Source organism: Chenopodium album, chromosome 5 (assembly GCF_948465745.1).
Source record: "Chenopodium album chromosome 5, dcCheAlbu1.1, whole genome shotgun sequence".
NCBI lineage: Eukaryota > Viridiplantae > Streptophyta > Magnoliopsida > Caryophyllales > Amaranthaceae > Chenopodium > Chenopodium album.
The window spans coordinates 75,274,054-75,298,441 of NC_137838.1; the positions used below are offsets into that span (position 1 = coordinate 75,274,054).

The window sequence follows — 24,388 nt, forward strand, 5'->3', positions numbered from 1 at the left end:
CTACCTATTAAAAAAAATATTGTAATTGACTACCTAATTTTTGAAAAATGTTGTACATTATTACCTTATGCCGGATTATAAAGGAGTTTGACCAAAAAATTTCGGTGTTGACTTGGTCACATGACCATCACGTCACACTTAATGACCCTTTTCTTTCCCAAATTGTCTCACAATTTTCCCAGGTGATGGTCACTAAGTGTCACGTGACCAAGTCAACGCCGAAAAATTTTGGTCAAACTTTATAATCCGGTGTAAGGTAGTAAATTACAATATCTTTTAAAAGTTAGGTAGTCAATTACAACATTTTTTTTAAATAAGAGTTTTTCACGAAATTTTCTTCCTAAATCATTACAGATATATATAAAATATACTCCCTCCGTGTTTTTTTAAGTGTTACACTTTCCATTTCCGGCCGTATTTTTTTTAAGTGTTACACTTCCTTTTTTGGTAAAAAGATACATTAAAATATTATATCTATCTCCTCTCATGGTCTCCACCCAAATTCACTACTACTTTTTTATTATATCTTTCCTCTCACATTGATTACTTTTCAATAAACTATTAACCTTACTATCTTTCTTGTACAATATTTTAATACTCTAACTACTCCACTAACCCCTTTTTTTTATTTTTATTTTTTAAATTGCCTAAAATTATGTGCCTAAACTATAACACACGAAGGGAGTACTTAATATCGGAAAATATGTATTTCATGTCACAACCGTACAAAGAAGAGATTCTTGAATAATCAAATACTTGTAGATGTTTATCAAAGTCAAATGCATCGACAATATCTAACCATAGTTACCAAATAGATGTAATAGTAATTAACACACACTAATAAAAGAAATTATGGTTGATTAGTGATGCCTCGAACAATTTGCTTGAATAGCCCCTTCGCCATGACTCTGTAGGCGTGTTGAGTCATATGCACTCCATCCCAACTCACTAACTTAGATGGATCGTCACACACTGGAACTCCATTATTTCCACACATTCGAGTTATGTTAAAATTATACTTGTTGTCACCAATTCCACAACAAGTCTTTTGTACGTCATCCTTCTCAAACCCTGCATACCAATAATTATTATGTATTATTATCATAATTAATACAAAATGATAAATGATTCATACATTATAAATTGGCAATAAACTAACCATTTGAAGCAGCATTTTGAAGAAGTCCCTTCAATGCATTGAAATAATCAGCATAAACAATTGCAACATTCGGATTTTGTTCTTGAAGCTCTTTGATAGCTACTTGTAACTGATCATTTTGGTACGTTGCGAATCCATTCAAACCCTTTAGACATTGGAGCTCATCATACATGTTTGAGTCACTCGTCTTGAAAGCGCTAAGATAAATAGGCATACAACCAATTGCGAAGTTACCCGGAATTACAACTTTTGTGGCACCAAAATCAATCACTTCCTGTAATATATATAAATCCATTGTATTTAATTAGTAATTCACATATTTATTAGTAGTACTCCCTCCGTTTTTAAATACTTGCTCCATTTTTCCATACGCGGAGTTTTAGGAGAAATTGGAGAAAATAATAAAATATGGAGGTAGTGGGGTAGTTGAAAAAAATAAAAAAAAAATTGTAAAAAGCAAAAGTGGTGGAAGAATAAGAGGAGAGAGAGTATTATGTTGGATCCACCAAGTGTGAGAAAAAAATTAAATATTGTAAAAGGTTTCCAAAAAAGGAAATAAAGCAAGTATTTAAAAACGGCCGGAAAAGGAAAGTGGAGCAAGTATTAAAAAAACGGGGGAGTATATTATAAACCATTAAAACCATATTCGAAAGATTAGAAAAAATACAAACCTTCACGCCACTAATAATGGCTTGAATTACTTCATTCACCATTTGTTGAACTTCGTTCATTGTTTTTCGTCCAAAAAATGCGTAGTTTAAGTCGTTGCCTCCGGTTTCAATGATAAACAATGACTTTGCGAGTTTGGTTTTACAATCTGCATATATATGAACAAAAAAAAATTAGTAACTATGATGTTGATCACGAATATCCTTAAGTGTAGTACGTATTTATCCCTACCTTTTAAAAAGTATGAGATCACTCTTATGAATAATGCTTGGACGATTATAACCTTTAAAATATTTATTTATTTATTTACTCTCATTAATGTTAATTGCATTTTTTTTTTAAACTCTATGTGCTTACGTTAATGCCCCTAAAAAAAATCTTTATATATGGACATATGGTTTCCCTCACTTATCTTACTAACAACTAGAGCTGTCAAAAACCGACCCGAACTGGTGAATCCGAACCGTTTCGAACTGTTCCGAAAAGGAACCGAACCGCTATGAACCTGTTATTTTAAAACCATAAACCGACCCGACCCGATTTTTTAAAACCTGAAACTGAAGCGATCCGAATGTTTGAGAACCGTTAATGAACCGTACCCGTTATCAAGCAGAACTGATACAACCCGAAACCGAGAACAACCCGAACCGAGTACTTCCGAACCCGATAGCAACCCGACCCATTGTAAACCGAAACCGATTAAACCCGACAAAAACCTGATAAACCCAAATCGTTTACAACCTGTAACTTAAAGCCGAACACTATATTGTATTAAAAAAATCTGAATCAAAAGCTTACTCTAGATTTGTTATTATTATTTGATCCTGAAAATCTTTATACAGAAAAGGGACTTAATTAAAGCTAAACAACTAATTAATACTCCGTATGATCTATTGGAATAACTAATTATAGAATGTTGAGGATATACTAGGATATATACGTTAACGTAACCCGTTTAAAACTGGCAAAAACCAGTTATCAAACCGACTATGTTCAACTCGAGCCAATTATGACCTAAACCGATTACAACCCGACCCGATTAGGACCCGATATGTTTTGACCCAAAACCCGCTTTAAACTGACAAACACCGTTTTTAAACCGACCGACTTTAACCCGAACCGATTATGACCCGAACCAATTATAACCCGACCCGATTAGAATCCGACCCGAAAAGAAACTGTAATAAAAACAAACCTAACCGAACCGACCCGAAATTATTTAAAACCGACCCGAACTGACCCGATAATAATTCCAACCCGTTAAAAACCGATCCGTTGTAAACCGAAAACCGATAAACCGAACCGCAAAACCGATTGACACCCCTACTAACAACTAAAGTTATAGCATAAGTCTAAATCCATAAAACCTCCCAAATATATATATAGATATGGCACTTGCATCGCGCGCGTTAGCCACCCTAATTACACTAAATTATACAAAAATTTAATCAAATCCGACTATATTTTATATGATTTCAATTATTACTACAATTGATATGATCAAAGTGACGCATGCATACTAAATAATGCAAAATTAATTTGGTATGTAGTATGTACAACATTTTAAGAAAGAAATTTTGTCAAAAACTACATATTATACTCAAGAATTTGCGAGAAACTACCTATTAAAAAAATGTTGTAATTTACTACCTAAAATTTGAAAAATGTTGTAATTTACTACCTGTTGCCGGATTTTGTAGTTTGACCATTTTACTCCGGCGTTGACTTAGTCACGTGCTACTCACGTGAGACTTAATGAAGCTTTCTTTCCCAAATTTTCCCCAAATTGCTTCCCACTAATCCTAATTCCACGACTTTTTCCCAGAAAGCCCCAATTTCAGTTTGAAGGCGATTTTTTTGAGCCAATCTCCTCCTCTGTTGTGCGCGATTGAGGTAATTGTTGTTTAATTTAGTTTTGTTTAATAAATTTCGATTGAAACCCTCTATTAATTGCTGGTTTTGATCTCAAAGATTCGTTCCCATGAATTTAGGGTTTATTTAAAACGAAAATTGTGAATTGCAGGTGTGCGAATGTCTTCTTCGTCCAAAGCCAAATGCAAGAGTGGATTCCCATTGCTAGGGTGACGTCGTGGACTCATGAAAACCCAAGGAGGAAGTTTAATTGGATTAGAAGAAGAAAGGAAATTTTGTCAGTAGATGAAGAATATGAACAGTGTGAATTTCAAATTTTGGAGGAAATTTGGGAAAAAAAAATGAACGTTACAGGCATAATAGGTAGTTTGGGGGAAATTTGGGAAAAAAATGAACATTAAGTCTCACGTGAGTAGCAAGTGCCTAAGTCAACGTCGGAGAAATATGGTCAAACTTCAAAATCCGGCAACAGGTAGTAAATTACAACATTTTTCAAAAAATGGGTAGTAAATTACAACATTTTTTTTAATAGGTAGTTTCTCGCAAATTCTTGAGTATAATAGGTAGTTTTTGACAAAATTTCCTTTTAAGAATACGGACAATTTTTTGTAGGATAGGTTAGTTTTTAAGTTCAATTATTACCTTTTGGATTATTAGGGCAGATTGATTGAAGGTGAGACCTAAACCAAGCCATTTGAACAGATAATGAACTGTTGGTAACAGGCGATGTAATGTTTTTAGCAGCTAAGGTTGAAGTGTCGAGAGCCGTCGATCCCGCAACAGCAAAGTTCACACCATGAGTGAAGTTACCGGCTTCATTAAGATATGCATCAAGCAAGGGCAATTTCAAGTATCTTGCTGCAATTTATACAATAAACAAAATTTATTAGTCATACAAATATTTATAAATTGGTTTTAGTGATTTATAGATAATAGATTCTTTGTAATATTTTGTCACTCCAATCAATTCGATTTAATTATAGAGTACTATGTAACAATCACATTTGTATACGTGTTAAATGAATGGATAATTTTGGTCACTTATAAATTTAATACTCCGTAACATTTGATTTGTTTGTATATTTTCTTTAAAATATGTTGTCAATTAATATTAATATGAATCATGCAAAAATTAAATTTGTGCAATTATATTGGAACCAAAAAAAAAAAAAAAAAAAAAAAAAAAAAAAAAAAAAAACCTAAATGTTAAAAATAATAAATAAACATAAAAGGTGATTAGTGAGACTATTAACAATGCAAGGTGACATACCAAAAAAATCGATCATGAGAAGACCATTGGAGCAACGACCAGTAGGTTTATGGAAGTAAGTTTGTCCATAAGGTAGTCTTGCAAAGGTTGTATGTTCTCCGATGGGGGATTCACGTATCAAGTTACCGGTGTCCGATATCGAATCGCCAAATTGATAGATCGCATCTACTTTCGGTATTTGTTGAGAGAGTGCACGAAGAGGAAAGGAAGAACAAAGAGCAACAACAGCAAAGAATACTAGTTTCTTGCTAGCCATGATAAGCAAAGTCTTTAGTTACGTACTTTTTATCGGGTTTTTGTTGTGAACGAAATAATGAGTGGAAAGTGAACTTATTTATAGATTTTAATTTAAGGATAGAAAATACAAGTCTTAGTCGGTTATTTGATTAAGGATTATTTCTTTAGCCTTACTCCAAGGCCCTAGCTTGTAGAAGATTAGGTTATACTAACTTGCATCATAAGAAACCCTGTTGGTATTGTATTTCGGATTAATATTTCCTAAATTAACGTCTTGTACTAAATTCTAAGATTATAACTTATTAAATTTCATAAAAAAAAAAAAAGCCCTAAATGTAAAGTTGCCTTAAAATTATTATTTTTCCCGAAGTATATACAGTGAAATTACCTATTTGTTATTGATAAAGTTGTTCTCTTTATTACAAATTTATAAGCTTATTTTATCTATTGAAAATAAAAACATTTAAAATTTATAAAGATAGCCATATTATCTATAAATAAATTTACACTCTACAAAACAAATTCACTTCTTAGTATATAAAGATATCATCAACACAAATTAAAAACACCCTAAAACTAGCTTAATAAGCAAGATACCCTAACATTGGAAGTTGTATAGTAAATTTACTTGTAAAATAATTCGCAAACTGCTTGAAATAAAATTGTTAGTTATGAAATTAAAGAGGAGATCGATAAATAGAGAAAGTAGTATGATAATCCAAAAGTGAATATATTTTTAAAGTACACATTACCTTTCTGACATGTACATTTTTAAAGTGTACGTACATGACAAATTAATGTGTCGATCTAATGTTTAATTTATGCGTAATTTTTTTAATTTTAGCTTCTTGATCAAATGCAGCCTTAAGACCACACTCCACACATATCAATTTCCTCAAAATTAGGCCGGCATTGAGGATTAATGGCTTTAATAAGATATTATAATTTATACATTCATTCTTGGATTAGAGATTATTACAAGGGAATGGATTTCATAAATTTGATGAACAAGTCGTTGACTAACTTATTTTGTTTTATTGGTTCACAAAGCATTACGGCTAGAAGTATTCTTAATTTTTAATTGGTATGAACGTATGGTACTACTCCGGTTTTTTTTTTTTTTTTTTTTTTTTTTTTTTTTGAGAAATACTCTGTAATACTTAGTTAACGGAGATGTTGCATTAAAATTGATCGTAAAATTGTTTATCAACCCAATTTTATTTTGGCTATATCTACTCGTATATTAGGCGTAATTTCTCTCTTTATAAGTGTTTGAGGCTTTTTTTTTCTTAATTTTACATAGAAAATTGCTTGATTTTTTATGAAGATTTGTACAATGTCGCAATAAAGGTTAATTCTACATTTACACTAATTACATCAAGTATTGACCAGTTTCGAAGCTATAATAGATGGAAAGACCCCACGTGTGGAAAGTTACAGCTATGTGAAAGAGAATATTCATCAATGTCATCTACAAAGATCATGGTTATGATTATTTAATCCAATTTCTATTGTATTTGCTATTTCTAATTTACATTGTAATTGTCGTATGACTTTTCTATCAATGAACTATTTTACTTTTGATTTTGCCTCAAAGATTAATCACGTTCTCTATCATTAAAAATTTAAAATCTTCTTTTGTTAGTTCATCTTTACTTCTATAATATTTGGCCATTTTGGTGTGTTAATCTTTTTAAAATCAGTGCGGCTGGCCACACTGTGTGACCGCTTATGACTTACCAAAATAATCCCTAAAACACTGATCGAGTAACCTCTGTAACACTAACGGATCAAGTTACCACACTAAGCTAACAAATTAACTCCTAAACACTGATTAGATAACCCTTATAATACTAACTAAATATCCCCCATTATGACTGGTCACATCGTGTGGCTAGCCACATATAAGAATTTGGGTTCTAAAATACTAAACTGTAAATAAAATTCATCAATAATCTGCTCAAATTTAACTTGCTTGTGATACTTGTAGCTCGGTAATTGAACTTTATATTACTAGTTGATTTTTTTAAACTTGTGTTAAATGATATGACTATATGAGTGTACATACTTCATGATGAGTAATGTAAGATTGTAACAACTTTTTAATTAAAGTAGCTATGGTGTCATTACATGATTTTATAAAATCGAACATAAAATCTATTACCGGATTTCAATATATATTTTTTAAATTAAGTAGTTAATGTATAATCTATGAAATTAGTTTAGCACGGTAATTTAGGAAACATTAGTCCTATATACAATAGTCAATAGCAATAGTTTTTCTTATGTTGGCATGTTGCAAGTTAGTAAAACCTAGTATAAACCGACTTAGGATATTTATTTTTTGACCCTTAAATCCTAATCTTCTAAGACTTACCCTTAACCGAATTAAATAACCGACTAAGACATCGATTTTTCTAACCTTATTAAATCCTATAAATTCATACTATTCCCCTCACTTTTTTATTCACAACACAACCCAAAAAAAAAAAAAAAAAAAAAAAAAATACGTAGTAACAAGAAAATTATGGCTAGCAAGAAACTAATATTCTTTGTTGTTCTTGCTCTTTGCTCTTCCTTTCCTTCTCGTATTCATGCACTACAAGTACCGAAAGTAGATGCGATCTATCAATTTGGCGATTCGATATCGGACACCGGTAACTTGATACGTGAATTCCCCATCGGAAAACATACAACCTTTGCAAGACTTCCTTATGGACAAACTTACTTTCGTAAGCCTACTGGTCGTTGCTCCAATGGCCTTCTCATGATTGATTTTTTTGGTACGCTACATACCTTGTTAATAAATTTTCTAATATCTTTAAGTTTATATTATATTGTTTCATATTTGTTTTTACACTTTTTTAGATTCAAAATAACTTTAATTGTTTGTGCATTATGCATGTATATTCTATCCTTGACCGTATGTAGTTAGGTTTAAATTAAATACATTAAGTATTTAAAACCATTTTTTTTTTTTTGATGCAAATTAATTAAGACCATATAAATAGTCAAGTTAATTAACCGAATCTTTAACAAATTGGTAGTAATAATAATAATAATAATAATAATAATAATAATAATAATAATAATAATAATAATAATAATAATAATAATAATAATAATAATAATAATAATAATAATAATAATAATAATAATAATAATAATAATAATAATAATAATAATAATAATAATAATAATAATAATAATAATAATAATAATAATAATAATAATAATAATAATAATAATAATAATAATAATAATAATAATAATAATAATAATAATAATAATAATAATAATAATAATAATAATAATAATAATAATAATAATAAATAAATAAATAAAAACTTAATATCAATATAGTAGAACATTTGATCAATAAAATTTCATTAAATAAATAAAACGGATTAGTAATACAGAAGAAATTAAAGATCTACTTTAAAGATCAAAGAAAGTAGGTTTTTAACTAGAAAAAACTCTAAAAACAACTATTTTGTAAAGTTTTGCCATACTTTTATAATAATTGCATTTTGATACAATCATATTCATTATCTATATTGTATAAATCAGTTAGTCCATATATATGTATCACTAATAAATTTTGTTTACTGCATAATTAAATTACAGCAAGATACTTCAAGTTGCCCTTGCTTGATGCATATCTTAATGAAGCCGGTAACTTCACTCATGGTGTTAACTTTGCTGTCGCGGGATCGACGGCTCTCGACACTACAACCTTAGCTGCTAAAAACATTATATCGCCGGTTACCAACAGTTCATTATCTGTTCAAATGGCTTGGTTTAAGTCTCACCTTCATTCACTCTGCCCTAATCCTAAAGGTAATTAAACTTCTCATCCGTCTTTTTAAAAAGTTTGAGATAACTCTTGTGTATTAAATAATTAAAGATATTAATGATGATCGAGGAAATAGTAACTAATTTTTTTAATCAAATGTATGCAGATTGTAAGGCCAAACTCGCAAATGCATTATTTATCGTCGAAACAGGAGGCAACGACTTTAACTATGCATTTTTTGGACGAAAAACAATGGAAGAAGTGCAACAAATGGTGGATGAAGTACTTGAAGCCATAATTAGTTCCGTGAAGGTTGTTATTTTACTAACATATTATTTATGATTTTAAATAATTGTTCATTATTATATATAATACATTCAGATTACTAATTATAAACAATGGGTATACATTGCAGGAACTAATTGGTTTTGGCGCTACTAAAGTTGTAATTCCTGGTAACTTTGCCATCGGATGCATGCCTATTTATCTAAGCAATTTCAAGACGAATGATTCAACTATGTACGATGAGCTCCAATGTCTAAAGGGTTTAAATAATTTCGCAACGTTTCAAAACGATCGATTACAATTAGCTATCAAAGAGCTTCAAACACAACATCCTAATGTTGCAATTGTCTATGCTGATTATTTCAACGCATTGAAGGGACTCATTCAAAATGCTGCTTCAAATGGTTAGTAATATAGTTTTTATTGTCATACTTTAATGTTTAATCTTGAAATTAATTATTTAACCTTTGTTGAACAACTCGAACTATTACATATAATTATCGATATGCAGGGTTTGAGAAGGATGAAGTACAAAAGACATGTTGTGGAATTGGTGATAACGAGTACAACTTTAACATAACTCGAATGTGTGGAAATAATGGAGTTTCAGTTTGTCGCGATCCATCTAAGCTAGTGAGTTGGGATGGAGTGCATATGACTCAACATGCCTATAGAGTTATGGCAAAAGGGCTATTCAAGCAAATTGTTCGAGGCATCTCTAATTAAGTTTGATTATTTTTTTCATTAGTGTTGTTAATTACTACTTGGATTATCCAAGAACTATATTTTGTATTTTGAATGCATTCAACTTCTAAACATCTACAAGTATTTAATATTTCTTCTTCTTAAGCTTGTTACATGATCTAATTTAAAGTAATTCAGAGAACATTTTTTCTAAACTTTTTCCCTTAAATTACTGTTGTAATGATTTCTACTGATGGCAGATTATTAGAGAGTTAAATATCACTTAATAACATCATATATAGGTTAAGGTACATTTTTTGTTATCAAAAAAAGTGTAAAGGAATACTAGTATTTTGAATTCTTGATGGAAAATTAATGATATTAAATGGTCAAATTTGTTTGTTTGGAAAATATATTTTTATAAACATTAACAAACAAGTTTCTTTCATTTTGCAAGTAAAAAAAAAAAAAAAAAAAAATTCCCTTCCATGGTTCATAAGATACTAAAAACGCTACAGCAAAAAATTTATTAATGGTTAATAATACTTCATGGATGAGTAATTGAGTTTATCATCATTAATCAAACATGAAGTTACATACAGCCATACAGGATACAGCCCAAGAAAGCAGCAAACTGCATCAAAATCAATCCCTCCCCACCAAAATACTACTTTCTTTGTTAATCCACTCCTAATAAATACATAAACTGCATATATTTTTACAATTAATTAGTAAGTTAGCTCGATATGTTTTTAAATATATACTCCCTAAGGGATAATGATAATAACCTAAGTTTACAGGAATCCCCAATTTCGAACCACTTCAATGTACAAATCACATGTGTTTCTCTTAACATATCTATACATGAAATGGTTAACGTGTATTTGCAGCAGCAAGTTGTTTCTTCAAGTTAAGCACCTCTATACCGTACGAAGCCAACCGTTCTTTCAACATAGTGGAAGCTTCCTCAAATTTCTTATGCATGAAATCCTGCTCATCTAAAGCCTCCTTGTACCTCTCCCGAAAGACATCCAATTTAGCTTGTGTAGATCGGAGTCTCATTCGTAGCTTTGCTGTCTCTTTGTTCTTCTTAACTTCATCCTGATTAAAAAAAAAAAAAACAAATTAAGAGATTTTTTTTTTTATAGATCTCAGAAGAGGAGAAACAGATAGCACTGACAGATCAGCATCAGAACAGGATTCCTCCAAAAGATGTTATATAAAAAGTTCAGTTCAAGAGAGAATAGTTGCTGTGACACCAACTCAATAAGCTTATTGATCAATTCAGCAAACAAATCGAATCCTATCTTGGCTATCTACATTATGTATCCTCTATGCACAAGGACACTAATAATAGAAAATCAAACTCTACAAGCACTCACATCATGTATCTTTAATTCCAGTGCAGTTAATCTCTTTGAAAGATGTTCTGCTTCATGTTGAGCTGTCAACTGCAAATTAAACAAACTTAGTTTTAGATATCTTTAAGGTTATAGACTTATCGAATAGTAGTTATCAGATAAAGAAGATGTTTACCCTGTCATCATCGCATTGTCCAATACAATCAATTTCAACCTTATTTCCTTGCAGCTCTTCAATTTGTGCCTTCAAGTTGTCCCTCTCTTCAGTCATATACTGGAGCTGGCTTTTGCTCATCTGTAAGAATGATAAAGAGTTAAACAGGTCAACTGCCTTGATTAGGAATCTAACTACAGGCGGTTTACTTTTTCAAGCAATGCATAGCTACCAACTGTCAGACTAATATTCTTGACAAATAGGACACATAAATGAGACCTGCAAGTCATTAGACAAATTTGATCCTTGTTCTTGTTTGATCCTACATAATAAATCCTTTTGCTCCGTTTTGAGAGTAGCTAACTCCGTCTGAAGCTTATCCACTTCTTTGCACGCGTGACTATGCTCTGAAGATAAATCGTCAAGCTTGGACTTCAATTGCTGTCAAGGAAAGAGAACAATGTAGCTAGTACCATGGAAAAGTAATTTATCCAACAGAATTTGAAATTTGAATAGGGGAATAAGAAACAAACATGTTCACAATTCCTCTTCTCATTGTCCGCCACTTCAAGTGCATGTTTCAAGTGATCAATCTCGGATAACCTTTCCATGCTGCAGAACATATTTGAAAAGCTCAAGGTGATTCTCTTTATACTAAAGAAAAATAGCTGAAAGTATCATAAGCTAAACGTTTGTCAAAATTGCCCTAAAAAAAACAAAAATCAAAATTGCTTTTCTCCAGTATAATAAAAAATTCAAAAGAACCCGACACAAGTTACAGAATATGCTGTATCTTTTCTGTTCAGCTCTTTCCCAGCCCAAAGCTCAACAATGTCTTTAATTAATTCAGTTAACAAATCTAGTCTAAGTTTATGAAACATAATAAGTAGATTACAATAGAAGAGAAAATCTTTATAAATAAAAATAAATATATATAAAAGTAAAAATAATAAAAGAGAAATATTCAATTATGCCATCAGTATCATCTTACATGGAGTATCCAAGTATATGAAGGCCATTAAAAGCACCAATTGCACAAAACACAATAATTTGTAGAAGAAACCACAGCTACAGTTCAGATAGCAGTATTCGTGCACCTGTGTGAATAATGGCTGCCTGGTTGATGCTATGGAAATTTACTAATACCTCTAGGCAAATGAACAAGTTAATTATATATTGTGTAATAGAGAATGAGAACATGCATAGACTAATTTCTGTTAATGTCATTCTCGAATTCTCCCCAGTAACTTGTCATTTGAAAATAAACAAAGCTACAGCTTTATGGACTATGGTTCATTTGATAGAGTCCAGGAACTAGTGTTCAGTGGTACAGTCATACAAATAATCATCAATAGCTTAGATAAAATATTCAAAGAATTCGATGAAGATTGTTCCATAAGCTATGTGCCTATGTTACTTCATTGGTACCCTCATAGGATAATTAACAGCATGCTTACACAGGCATTGGAGCTCAAGGGGAAAAAGTATACAAATTTTCTAGAATGAGGTCAGTCTGGAAAGTGGACATGTTATGTACCCATGAATCCATGATAGATACATGTAGGCTTGTAGCTGAGTCCATTTTGAAAAAACAGTATAAACTTGGTTTTTTAATAGGGACCCATTTCACTACAGTAAATCCACAAGAAAAATGAATGGAAACTATTCCAAGTGAAAAATTTTGCAGGAGTGGAAATGGACTATCCCTATTTGGGTTTATACTTTCCTAAAGAGCTATTTATTACTCTATCATAATACCTTACGCTCAAAAATACTTTTCATGACCTATGTTTTCTGGAGGAAAGGCTGAGTTTAAACGTGAAACCTAGATTCCAAGTGAAGCTGTGCCCATGGATGTTTCAAAAATTTGGGATACAAACCCAAGTTCGATAAAGAAGTCAACTGCTCTAAACAAAAAGAAGCATGTCTAAGATGAATGTGCTTGTTGACACAATGCACTCATCTGTACTTGGTATCAATGGTTTCGTGATGGTGGTGAACAGGTAATGACAAGAAAATCAAATCATAATAGCAAGGTGATCAGACAATTGATGCAGACCTGCATTTCGTCTTCAACTCTGCGTGTTCCTCTGCACATTTCAATCTCTCCTGAAGGGCCTCATATTCCTTTTGGAAAGACATCATTTCACTTCTCACCTTTATATGAAAAACATACCGCTAGATTAAGCACATATTATCATTTACAAATCATTATAACTTCATGTCAAAAATACTACATCTGAATCAAACATAAACAACCATCATACAATAAAAATAAACATTACAACAATTACGAATAATTTGCACAACTTGAATTCTCTGTTGGAAGACATTGAACCAAGCAGTCAATTTAACTGAGAAAGGGAGTAAATTGTCACATGTTTCACATTCTCTCATCTTAATGTTTTCAATCAACTTTGCCACAACTACCCGATCTCACCCCTAAAAATCACTAAACCTCCCCGCAATTAAAATTTAGGCCCCGTTTGGTTTGATGTAAAACATTTTTCATGAAAATAGTTTTCATGGAAAGCATATTTATAAGTAAAAGTACAATTGCAAATTAGTTTTCCTTTGTTTGGTTGCATACAAGAAAAGTTAAAGAAAAGTAAAACATAGGAGTGAGAATGTGAGGATGGATAAGGGGAAAGTAAACACTAAAAAGAAGGTTAGGAGGAGGGAGAAAAACATGGCTTCCCTTGTTTTGTGAAGGAAAGTATTTTCCATCATTAAGGGTGCAATTTCCCACCATGGGAAATATTGTTTACCACCCTTGACAAACCAAACAAAGGAAAATGCGAAAAAATGGGAAAATTATTTTCCATGAAAACATCAAACCAAATGGGGCCTTAAGCTTAGTGCAAAAGCCATATCACATACGCAGTGCAAAAGCTTGATTAATGGGGAGGGGAAGAGTTACCAAGATGTAGAACATGCAAGGTTCAAAAACCAAAAAAATATTGATGTGATTTTTACCTTTGATAATTCACTTGACAATGAAGTGAGCTCATCATTATGAGCATTTGCTTTTTCCTTAATGGCTTCAACAGAAGCCTTTTCCTTTGCTGACCACACTGCCTTTTCCTCCTCCAATTCTAAAAGGGTATTTGTGAGTTGCTGAAAATCAAGATACAGAGTAGATAAACCCATAATGCAAAGAAAAGTAAATATAATTATTCTAAATTTAATCAGAGATCAAGATACCATTGCTAGCTCCTCCTTTTCCTCAACCAATAGATTAAGCTGGCTTTCCATTTTCTGGTGGGAGCTTTCAGATTTCTCAAGCTTCAATCTCTGATCAAAATAAGATAAATGCTTTTCAAAATCTTAGCGTAACAAAGGAGAAGGAAAAGTAATCCAAAATCTGCAAAACTGTAACACAAAACATATACGAAGTATAATAGTAAGGTTAAGAAGCTTACTAAATCCGAAAGCTCTTCTTGCAAAGCATTTAATTCATTGTTTGACGCGTCAAACTTGTCAGATAACATCTCAATTTCAAAACTCAAACTTTCATTTCTAGCAAGTGATTCTTCCTTTTCTTGCTTTGCAGCAGCAAGCTCCTCTTCAAGAGAAGCAATTGTTGTTTCCATTTCAAAAGCAAGAACTTCCAGCTTCTTATAATCATCCTAAATACCAAGTAAAGCCAACATTTTTCAGATATGGAAAACATTACAGAGCTGAAAGCTCATATTACTCTTGCACAAGAAGTTTTAAGCTACAAAAAAATAACCTAAGTAAACCCACCAAAAGTTTAGTCTTAATTTGGAAGAAGCATGCAGTAATTAATTCATCAGATAGCATGTAAGACCAAGAAGGGAAAATGAGGCTATCATATACTACCTCCGTTTTTTTTTAGTTGACACCTTTTTATTATCATGCATTCACGCTTGCCAATGCATGTTTTTAACGCTTAATATCTCTAATTATCAACATTGTAAAATTATAAAAAGTGGATATTAATAAAATATACATCGAGACGATTCAAACAAGATCTCATATGACTATATTTTATCGTATTCATAAATCACAAAAGCGAGTCAAAGTGTAGTACGTGAATAGTGTAAAAGTCAAACGGTGTCAACTAAAGAAAAATGGAGGTAGTATACTTTTCACTACCATTAATATGAAAATCTGCCTCCATTTTTTTTATAGAAATTATGAATAATGCAAATTCGATTTTGACCTAGATTATTTACAATTAATATCAGCATAATTCAACTGCCAAACCTGCAGTGTCTGCTGCATAACGTTTTCTTGACCCCTCATCTTTTTGGAATCAGCTGCCCTGGGACGATCAACATAGGACTCACGTCTTCTACCAGCAAGGGAGTCTCGTTTGCAGATATCACGCTCAAGAAGAGCCTTCTGACTGTGCAATTTTTTAATCTCTCTTTCAGCATTAGCTCTCTCACCCTACTCATGACAAAGCACATCACCTCGACATTATAAAATTTAATCGTTATCTAAGATTTAATACAAGGAAATAGCTGAGTACCTCAAGTCTAGTTTTCTCTTGCATTAAATTCTTAAGCTTTGATTCGGTCTCTTTCAACTTATTTTTGGTTTTCTCAAAATCTTTCCTCATTGACTCCTTTTCTCTAGACAAGGAAGAAGATGACAAGGAATAGACTTCTTTCTCAAGATAATCAATATGAGAAAACAGATCTGATTTTTCCAGATCATACTGTTCTGAGAGATCCTGTAACATGAAGGATATGTGTTTACAAAGGAAGAAAACCAACATTCACAACAGAGATTACATACCAAAAAGAAACTTACAGCCAAGGCTTTTTCAGTTTGACTATTGAATATAAGCTGCATCATTACAAAGAAATTGTATCTGTTAAAATAAGATGAAAACCATCATAATAACTTTCATCCTGCTGCTTATTTCAGTTATATGATACCTCACCTTCTCATTCTCAAGTTCAACTATCCTGTTTTTCAAGCTATTGGTTAGCTTTTCATGATCTTTAGCAACTGATCTCAATAACACGGAGTTTTCACCCAAAAAGGATTTCAAATTCTGCACAAACTCAAAGCAAGTCAACTTTGTCTACTCTTTCAGCACATACATTTTAACATTTGAAACAGGATCAAGAAAAACATACATGTAACTCGTCAAGTGCATTGGAATGGTTCATAAGAAGTTCCTCATTGACTGATGAGATGCATCCAAATAAAGCACTCAGGCTTTGGACTTCTTCACATGTTTGTTGGACCACTAATTGAAGCTCCGACACTAAGTTTGAATTGCTTTCCTATTTGACCCAAGAATAATATGAAACCAAGAATAATTTACCATTCACTCAATTAATAATCAAGTAAAAGATAGAAGAAAAAGGCAAGCAAGAATTTCTATACTGCAAAAGATTAAACACTAAATTTATTGCAGGGATGCAAAAGCAGTAAGTTTTTACCTCCATTGCTTCAGCATATTTTTCACTCAATTTAGTACAAGCAACACCAGCCTCCTTTTTGGCATTCTGGAGCTCTTCATAGAGCTGAAAATTTAAAGGAACACAAACCATCAGCACACAAAGAAAGAAAATTATTGAACAGGGGAACAATCCAGCTGAAAGATGGAAAGCTAAACAAACTAGCCGTCGTAGTGGGAAAGAGACAGAGTATGCAAGCATTCTAATCGGAAAATGAAAGGAAAAAAAAAAAGTTCATAAAAGTTCTATATAAGCACTAAGGTTGTTTCTAGTATATGTCACTAAGTTTGCAATGTCCATAACTTAAAACTACTGATCGATAAAACAATGTATATTATCAAGCATGAGTCATGACCATCCTTCTGATTCTGACTTTAGTCTAGTGAGATTAACAACACTATGAGAAGCAAATCATGCCATTGAAAAGTAAATGAGCAGGTCAAGAAAAAATATTTAGAAAATCAGAAAAGCATATGTAAAGCCAGATGGAAATTCGAAAAAAGAATGACGCAAGCAATACAAAAACACATAACCAGATTAACCACGTAAAGCAATAACAAGCTGATCATCCAAGATAGGCTGCGATGGGTCTTTTTCTTTAAACTAACATGACCATCTCCAGCCTCTGCTGTAACTAATTTTCCAAATCAGATACTTGGAATTGATTAGAATAAAGGAGACACAGACTTACAAGGTTTAATGGTTATTAATCCCAATATCATATGTAGAATATTAAAATTCAAGCAGTTTCAGAACTTTTTCCCCAAGAGAAACAATGCCCATTTCATGGTGATATAAGGATATAAGTTTTGGTTGTTGTATACTTGTAGTAGAGAATTAACCCCAGGAAGAAAAAATGAAAATTTGTAGTCCAGATATAATGGGATTCACCAAGTGAAGATAAGAATACAGACACATGCACACATTATCAAACTATGAGGCTCTTGATTACTATGAATATCGACATATAAAGATACAAATTTCTCAGAGACAAGAATTTAATCAAATTTAACATTAAATCTGAAAAAATAAATAAAACATGAATACCTCTTCATATTTTTCCACTGCAAATGCTTTCTGCTTTTTCTCAAAATCAATTATACTTTCAAAATTCTGTTCACTTGATACTTTCTCCATTTCTAACACCTTAACCTGAAAGACAAACACGGCATAATCATAACAATACACATAAGTGCAAGGGGTGAAGATGGCAGAGGAGGGTAGAACAAACCAATATTAACAGAAAAATTACCTGCTCTTTTAGCTGTTCAATTAAAAGAGTAGCATCTGTATCTACTGAGAGCATATTGTTATCACCGGATAAAGAATTACTGTGTGGAGAATGAGTAGGGTGATCAAAGTTTTCTGCATAAGTTTTCGACATTCTATTTAAATAATCAAACTGTACTTCATACATGATCCTCTGCATTTGAAATAAAGAAGAATCAGGTATTATGTCACCTCCCTTCAGATTAATTTAACACAAAGGCAGAGAAAAAATTCAGACCTGAGTTTCAAATCTCAGGAAAAGGTCTTCATATTCTGCTTGCAATTCATGTAATTCATTGTTCTCCTGAGAGAGAATAAATCAAAGTATGTCAGATATCACTGTAATAAAGGGTTGAAGGCAGTAACATACTTACAATAGGAAGTTTAGAAGGCTAAGCCGCTAAGCACAGCATAAAAACAGAGGTATTGATCGGAAAAAAAGGCAAAGAAATAATATACTAACCAAAGGCAAGGTCTTTTTCTTTTGTGGCATTTTTCTCCTGCTAGTAACTTTGAGCAAGGTACATGGGTCTGGAAGCACACAGTCATCTGAATAACTGTCATCATGATCTTTCTTTTGTTTGCTAGAGACATCATGTGTAGCTTCACATTCAGTTACAAGGTCTTCAAAAGGAACAAGAGGTCCTTGATCACGCTCTTGTCTCACTTTCATACCAGAAGTTCTTAAATCCATCTTGTTAGATGCCTAAAATGAAAATACCATTCAAACTTTTCAGTAAACTTTGTTAGGAAACTCTGAAAAGTAAGTTCCTGGCACAAGGAAAGAGAACAGTGACATGGCTATCAATCGATACGGTAGAAAAGATAACCAATAATATATAAAAAAAAATATGGGATCAAGTTCCCATTTTATCTGTCACTATTATCCACAAGTTATGAATCCTGGGACATTGAATCCAACCATAATTGCACATGCAGGTTTCCACTTAGATCAAGAAGTGTATCAAACTGAATTATACAAATAAAATTGATAGAAGAATTATGATATTGTTTTATCTCCAAATCTTTTTTATTTTATTTTTTTTATCTAATCTACCAGGTGAGGGCTGTGAAGAATCAATTTTTTTTTCAACCACCTCATGGTAATGTTATCAAAGACAGCTGTGATTTATAAAATAAATAGATTAAATAAAAAATAAACTTTGAAATGAAACTCTGCATTATAGCCCCAAGGCTCCCAATAAGTAATTGTCTCATGCAGTCATGCTCATCAGTCTTCACTATCTTTATCCCTTTACACTAATCTTTTTTAATCTATAAATAAGGAATAAAAATTTAGTCCTGTTATTAAATTGACTGAAGAGCACAAAGCACATCCACAACTGTTAATTATTCAATGAGAGCTCTTAACATGAAAAGGAGAAAACGGAAAAGTTGATGTAAATTGTAAATATTAAAATACACCCACATTTATTATCTCATCATCTTAAAGACACTCAAAACCAATTATAACAGCAATAGAACCAGTATACAGTGGCACAGTGCACAAGATCCTTCTATATCATGACAAAGGCACAGTAAATTCCTTACTTCTTTGAAAGCCTCCACTGTGAGTTTACCGGGGCACCATGTATCACGTCTCTTGTCCTATGTAATAAAAGAGATTAACAGTAAGAGTTATACAAGATTGGGTTGAAGAAAGAAGCTCCTCCAAAAGTAGCAGAAATGAGAATTAAGTTACAAACATGTCAACACCACAGCAAAAGCAGATATGTACACAACAAGGATAGAAATATAAAATTCCAAATGTCATCTCTCGAATTCAGACTCCAACAGAAAGCATTTGATGTTGATAGCAGTAATTTCTTATACAATTTAAATGCATAGCTTATGCTGACAGAACAGCTGGAGAAGAGGTAGAAGTCTTGAAACTAAATAAGATACTAACTCAAAATCATGCAGAATTAGAATAATTTTTTATGTAAACAATAACACTTTACCAGCATTGATTACCTATTACTGCACCTCATTTATCTTTAAAATTAAATGCTCTTAGACAATAATTTTCAATATTGCAAGAGATAAGTTGCTTCACTTGTTGCTACGACTTATGTGTACTTCCAAGTCCCATACTCCCAGTAGTAGCACTGTAAACTAGCATCTTTAGATAGAAAAGTGGAATGGAAAAGGATGGGGAACCTCAGGATTTATAGCTATGGAAAGTTAACAGATCGTGTAATAAGTATATGATAACTTCGCATAAATCAAGATTTCTACTTGGGATATAAAACATCAAAAGCAATATCCTATTGATACAAGCACATGTTTTCTATGAGCCACACCTTTTTAGGATGATCACGAGTTTCCTCTCTATTCGAGTTCAATACCATAGAACTCAAGTTCTTTATCTTTTTTGCTTGTTGTTCTAGCATCCTCTCACGCTCCACCTGAGCTCTTTTCTCCTCCTCCAGCTCCAGAGCAATTCGCTCTCTCTCTAACTCGGTCTACATGGCCAGGTAAAACAATTTCAGGACTTAGACAACAGCAGTTGACAACTGTGCTTACACATAAAATAACCTCATACCTGTAATAATGTGTTCCTCAAGTTGAGGATTTCTTCTTCAAGATGATCCGATTGAGATGCCTAAAAACAAATCCATTCCTCTCTTAGAAGGACAGAGATTTATACAAGAAAATGATAATTGCAATAAGGATACCGGTTTATGTAATGGCAACCTGCAATTTACCCCGAAGCTCCTCGATTTCTTTTTTCTGCCTCTTCAACAAGGCTGCATCAGTTAAGATCTGGAAACGAACATGATTAGCCATTAGGTCAAAAATGAAAACCCATGGTGTCCTTAAACATCAACACTATTGTATAAGCAGTTGAAGCATCAATAATAGACTCCAGAATCTGCAAATGTACAAGAAACTGATCTAAGACCTCATTAACGCGTGCACAGTTAGTGACTTGTAAAGCTCTGCTTGCAAACTGAAGACTACTTTTTGTCTCATCTGCATGAATCTGCAAAAGTAACAACCACAATTCAGGGGAGAGCAGCTAAAACTCAAATAGTAATCTAAACAAAGATTTCTAACCTGTGCAAGTGTAATGTTGCATATTATAGCTGTATTAGCATTCCCTCCAAGGGCAGGCTGCAGTATACGTGTAAGTTTACTGTCTCGGTAAGGAACATGACCCCTGCCTCACATGTAAAAAAGTAAGAAAATAATTTAAGACCATGATGTAACATGTAAGTAATATGTAAATGTCGTCCGACCAAAAGATTACAGAGCAATTAAGTGGATCCTACCCTTGACTCTCAGCACCTTCACTGAGCTTTTTTATAACAGTTCCAAGAGTCATCAAGCTTTTATTGATATGAGAACCTTCTTTCAAACGTACACCTTCTGCTCCAGTTTTTGCAGCACGTTCTGAGCCAGCAAGATCAACTAGGTTCTGGATTGAACCATGACATATAATTAGAATCCATACCAAGCTGTAGAAAAAGAAAGTAAGGAGAAAACTTGGCAGTAGCCTTTATGTAGCTATATAATTACAAGTTGCTCAATCAAAAGTTTACAGAAGAGGATTGAGAAACAGATTGTGATTTAGAATAGTTTGGATTCCCCATACCAAAACAGAGACACGGACAGCATCACAGGAATCCCCAGACTCTTCATCTCCTGCTTTATCTCGGCTTTCAATTATCTGTGACAAGAACTAGTGAGACGGAACTGCTACACAAATTTAAAATGCAATATAAAAGAGTAGAGGCAATACCATGCGAAATATTGTATGAGACCGACTACTGTGCAAGTTCATATTAGTTTCTCCAATGTGCCGATGAGCTGCAAAATAATATACTTAGATGTAGAGACAGACAACACTCCTACACTCTACTGTAGCTCAAAAATCGTCCTCAAAAGCAGCATAACACATTAACAGAAGGTGATTGGCAAGAGTCAAAGTAGGTTTATTCCACTTTAAGCCTAGCCCCAACAATTACAGACTTACAGTTCAGACAATAATTCTTGAGTTAAATTTTGCAAAAATCAGAAATAGAGGGAGGGGGGAGGAATCTAAAAAAAAGCCATACATTCTCCAAAATCCATAAATTCAAGGACTTGCTCAGGTGAGGCAACAATCTCTTCACGCAAACCAGCAACATATATGCCCCGCTGCAATAAAAGAAGTGAGCAAAGGATAGTGCAAATTTTGATCAGCTTATTCGATTAGTAAGAATATAAGTTATAGGTACCTCAAGGCTTTCATGAACTTGCAGTCTTCTGTGTTCAGGAACTAACAAGTCATTGACCTCCTCGTTATAAATCTCCAAATAGGACATTCGCAAAAGAAACTCCCGATCAGGAACCTTTAACAAAAAGAAGACATAAGATTAGAAGATGTTGACATTTGTAAGAAAAATCATGCAGAGGAACTTATATGTAAACAAGTAAAAGTATTGATGTGACAACTTGGCTGCAAGCATCTATGATCAATTATATAAAAGAACACAACACCAACCAAAGCCTCTAGCAACGAGGCTATTTCGATGAAGGATATACCTCTTGAATTATATCAAATAGTTCCCTAACAGCTAGAGGAATGACTCCTGGTTCACAAGGGGATCCACGCATTGTATGTGTTTTCCCACTGTTTGTTTGTCCATAAGCAAACACAGTACCTAAAAATCAGTGTAAGACATCAGTCATTTGCATATATCAAAGATCATTGGGAAACAAGAAACTAAAGCATAGAAACCAAATCACTACACCTTCAACTTTATACTATTTACCCATTTAACCTTCTTATTTCATGCTATTTCTCACTTTACAATAACAATGTTACCATGCAATATCATCATTCAGTTTTAAACTCCAACGGAACCTTAATAGTCAGTTATGTGCATCCACGCAATAACTAACAAATCTTTTACCATGTATGCTTAAGCAATTATGAGTAGTTGAAATACTATCATCCTTCCAAAGTGATTACTTAAATAAGTTCCATTTCCACCTTCGCCCAATAGGCGCTTCAATCAACACATCTAAAAACACTATTGTCATAATGTCATTTCCTATAGCACCAAACAAAACAACAATATTTTTTAAAAAAAATCATCATCAATTCAGCCCATTTTAACCATGTCACCAAAAAAAACCTGCAATCACACACACTTCCATCACAATTAAGTATTTTTATCATTACTAATCATTACAGCTTCACTCAAACATTCTATTATTCAATCAATTATACCAATTTCATGTGATCCCCTAATTTCCCAACACCCAAAATACAATCCTAAAATGAGAGAGAAGAAAATACCGTTGAACCCGCCGACAGCAGCTGAAACAATATCTTTAGTACGAGCTTCATATACCTCCTTAGTTTTACAGTCTTCTCCGAAAATCCTATCTGCATAAAATTATCAACCCAAAAAACAAATCAATCAAAACCCTAAAAAAATTACTTAACTTTGAAATTAATTTCGACAAATGAAGGAGAAGATACCAAATTCGAACTTAGAAGAAGAATTAGGGTAAAAGATTGAGTTGCCAGACAACTTCCAAGGGCTTGATTTCGCGTCTTCTGGAGAAAGAGGTCTTGCCCTAACTGTGACGTAAATCCTCTCCATTTTCATATTGAATTAACCCTAATTTTGCGTTCGAATTTTCTGTTCAACAACAGAATTAGGGGATCTTTTTTGGGGAAAATCTCGGCTTTCTCTGTTGAATTGAGTTTGAAGCTCAATTGCAACTGAAAATTGAAGTAGAAACTGAGATTATGTATTTTTGTTGCATTTTCCCGCCTTTTCTTCTGTTTAAAAAGTTCTCAGATTTTCGTTTGACTTGTGATCCACAACTTCATACTCGTACTAATTAGGAAGTCAACGAGGGAGGTCTTTGGTGCTTCTCGAGTTCTCGTTTACAAGTTTGACGGATAATGTAATTTGAAAATGTATTGTAGGTAATAAGAGCGTTTTCTTTAGCTTAATTTCAGCTTATTTTAGTTCAGTTTAAATTTAATCAGTTCAAGTTTAGCTTCAATCAGTTCAATTCAATTTATAATTTTCTTCTTTCATAACATATTCTTTTCAGTTCATTTCAATTTAGTTAAATTCAGTTCAGTTTCAATCAGAACGGGCGCTAAGTTTATATGGAGAGATAGGAGGTTAGAATAGCTAGTTTACTAGGTTCGTTCTCCGACTTTTATGCGTATAGTCAGT

The 24,388-nt window shown here is 32.7% G+C and overlaps 3 protein-coding genes across 3 annotated transcripts; 1 reads left to right on the forward strand and 2 right to left on the reverse strand.

The window, feature by feature from the left end:
- Positions 1–850: 850 nt before the first annotated feature.
- LOC145633173 (GDSL esterase/lipase At5g03980-like) lies at positions 851–5,226 on the reverse strand. The gene is made up of 5 exons (XM_081685451.1): positions 4,971–5,226; positions 4,343–4,558; positions 1,831–1,976; positions 1,160–1,433; positions 851–1,071 (listed from the first exon to the last, which is right to left on the reverse strand). Exons 1-5 carry the CDS (start codon positions 5,224–5,226, stop codon positions 851–853), a joined length of 1,113 nt encoding a protein of 370 aa, XP_081541577.1.
- A 2,508-nt stretch (positions 5,227–7,734) lies between these two features.
- Positions 7,735–10,014, forward strand: LOC145631080 (acetylajmalan esterase-like). Its single transcript, XM_081683180.1, has 5 exons — positions 7,735–7,990; positions 8,835–9,047; positions 9,170–9,315; positions 9,419–9,692; positions 9,800–10,014. The coding sequence occupies exons 1-5, from the start codon at positions 7,735–7,737 to the stop codon at positions 10,012–10,014; spliced, it is 1,104 nt and encodes a 367-aa protein (XP_081539306.1).
- Positions 10,015–10,569: 555 nt separating this feature from the next.
- On the reverse strand, positions 10,570–23,920 carry LOC145631079 (kinesin-like protein KIN-7O). The gene is made up of 33 exons (XM_081683179.1): positions 23,674–23,920; positions 23,488–23,577; positions 22,728–22,846; positions 22,421–22,534; positions 22,259–22,340; positions 21,943–22,010; positions 21,796–21,870; positions 21,473–21,618; positions 21,258–21,360; positions 21,103–21,183; positions 20,895–20,963; positions 20,743–20,802; positions 20,501–20,662; positions 19,749–19,805; positions 18,661–18,903; positions 18,436–18,501; positions 18,181–18,351; positions 17,976–18,080; positions 16,911–16,994; positions 16,602–16,751; positions 16,403–16,516; positions 16,270–16,305; positions 15,986–16,189; positions 15,718–15,903; positions 14,910–15,116; positions 14,692–14,781; positions 14,464–14,604; positions 13,547–13,644; positions 12,021–12,099; positions 11,767–11,928; positions 11,509–11,628; positions 11,355–11,423; positions 10,570–11,073 (listed from the first exon to the last, which is right to left on the reverse strand). The coding sequence occupies exons 1-33, from the start codon at positions 23,801–23,803 to the stop codon at positions 10,846–10,848; spliced, it is 3,909 nt and encodes a 1,302-aa protein (XP_081539305.1). The 5' UTR covers positions 23,804–23,920; the 3' UTR covers positions 10,570–10,845.
- Between the last annotated feature and the right edge of the window lie 468 nt (positions 23,921–24,388).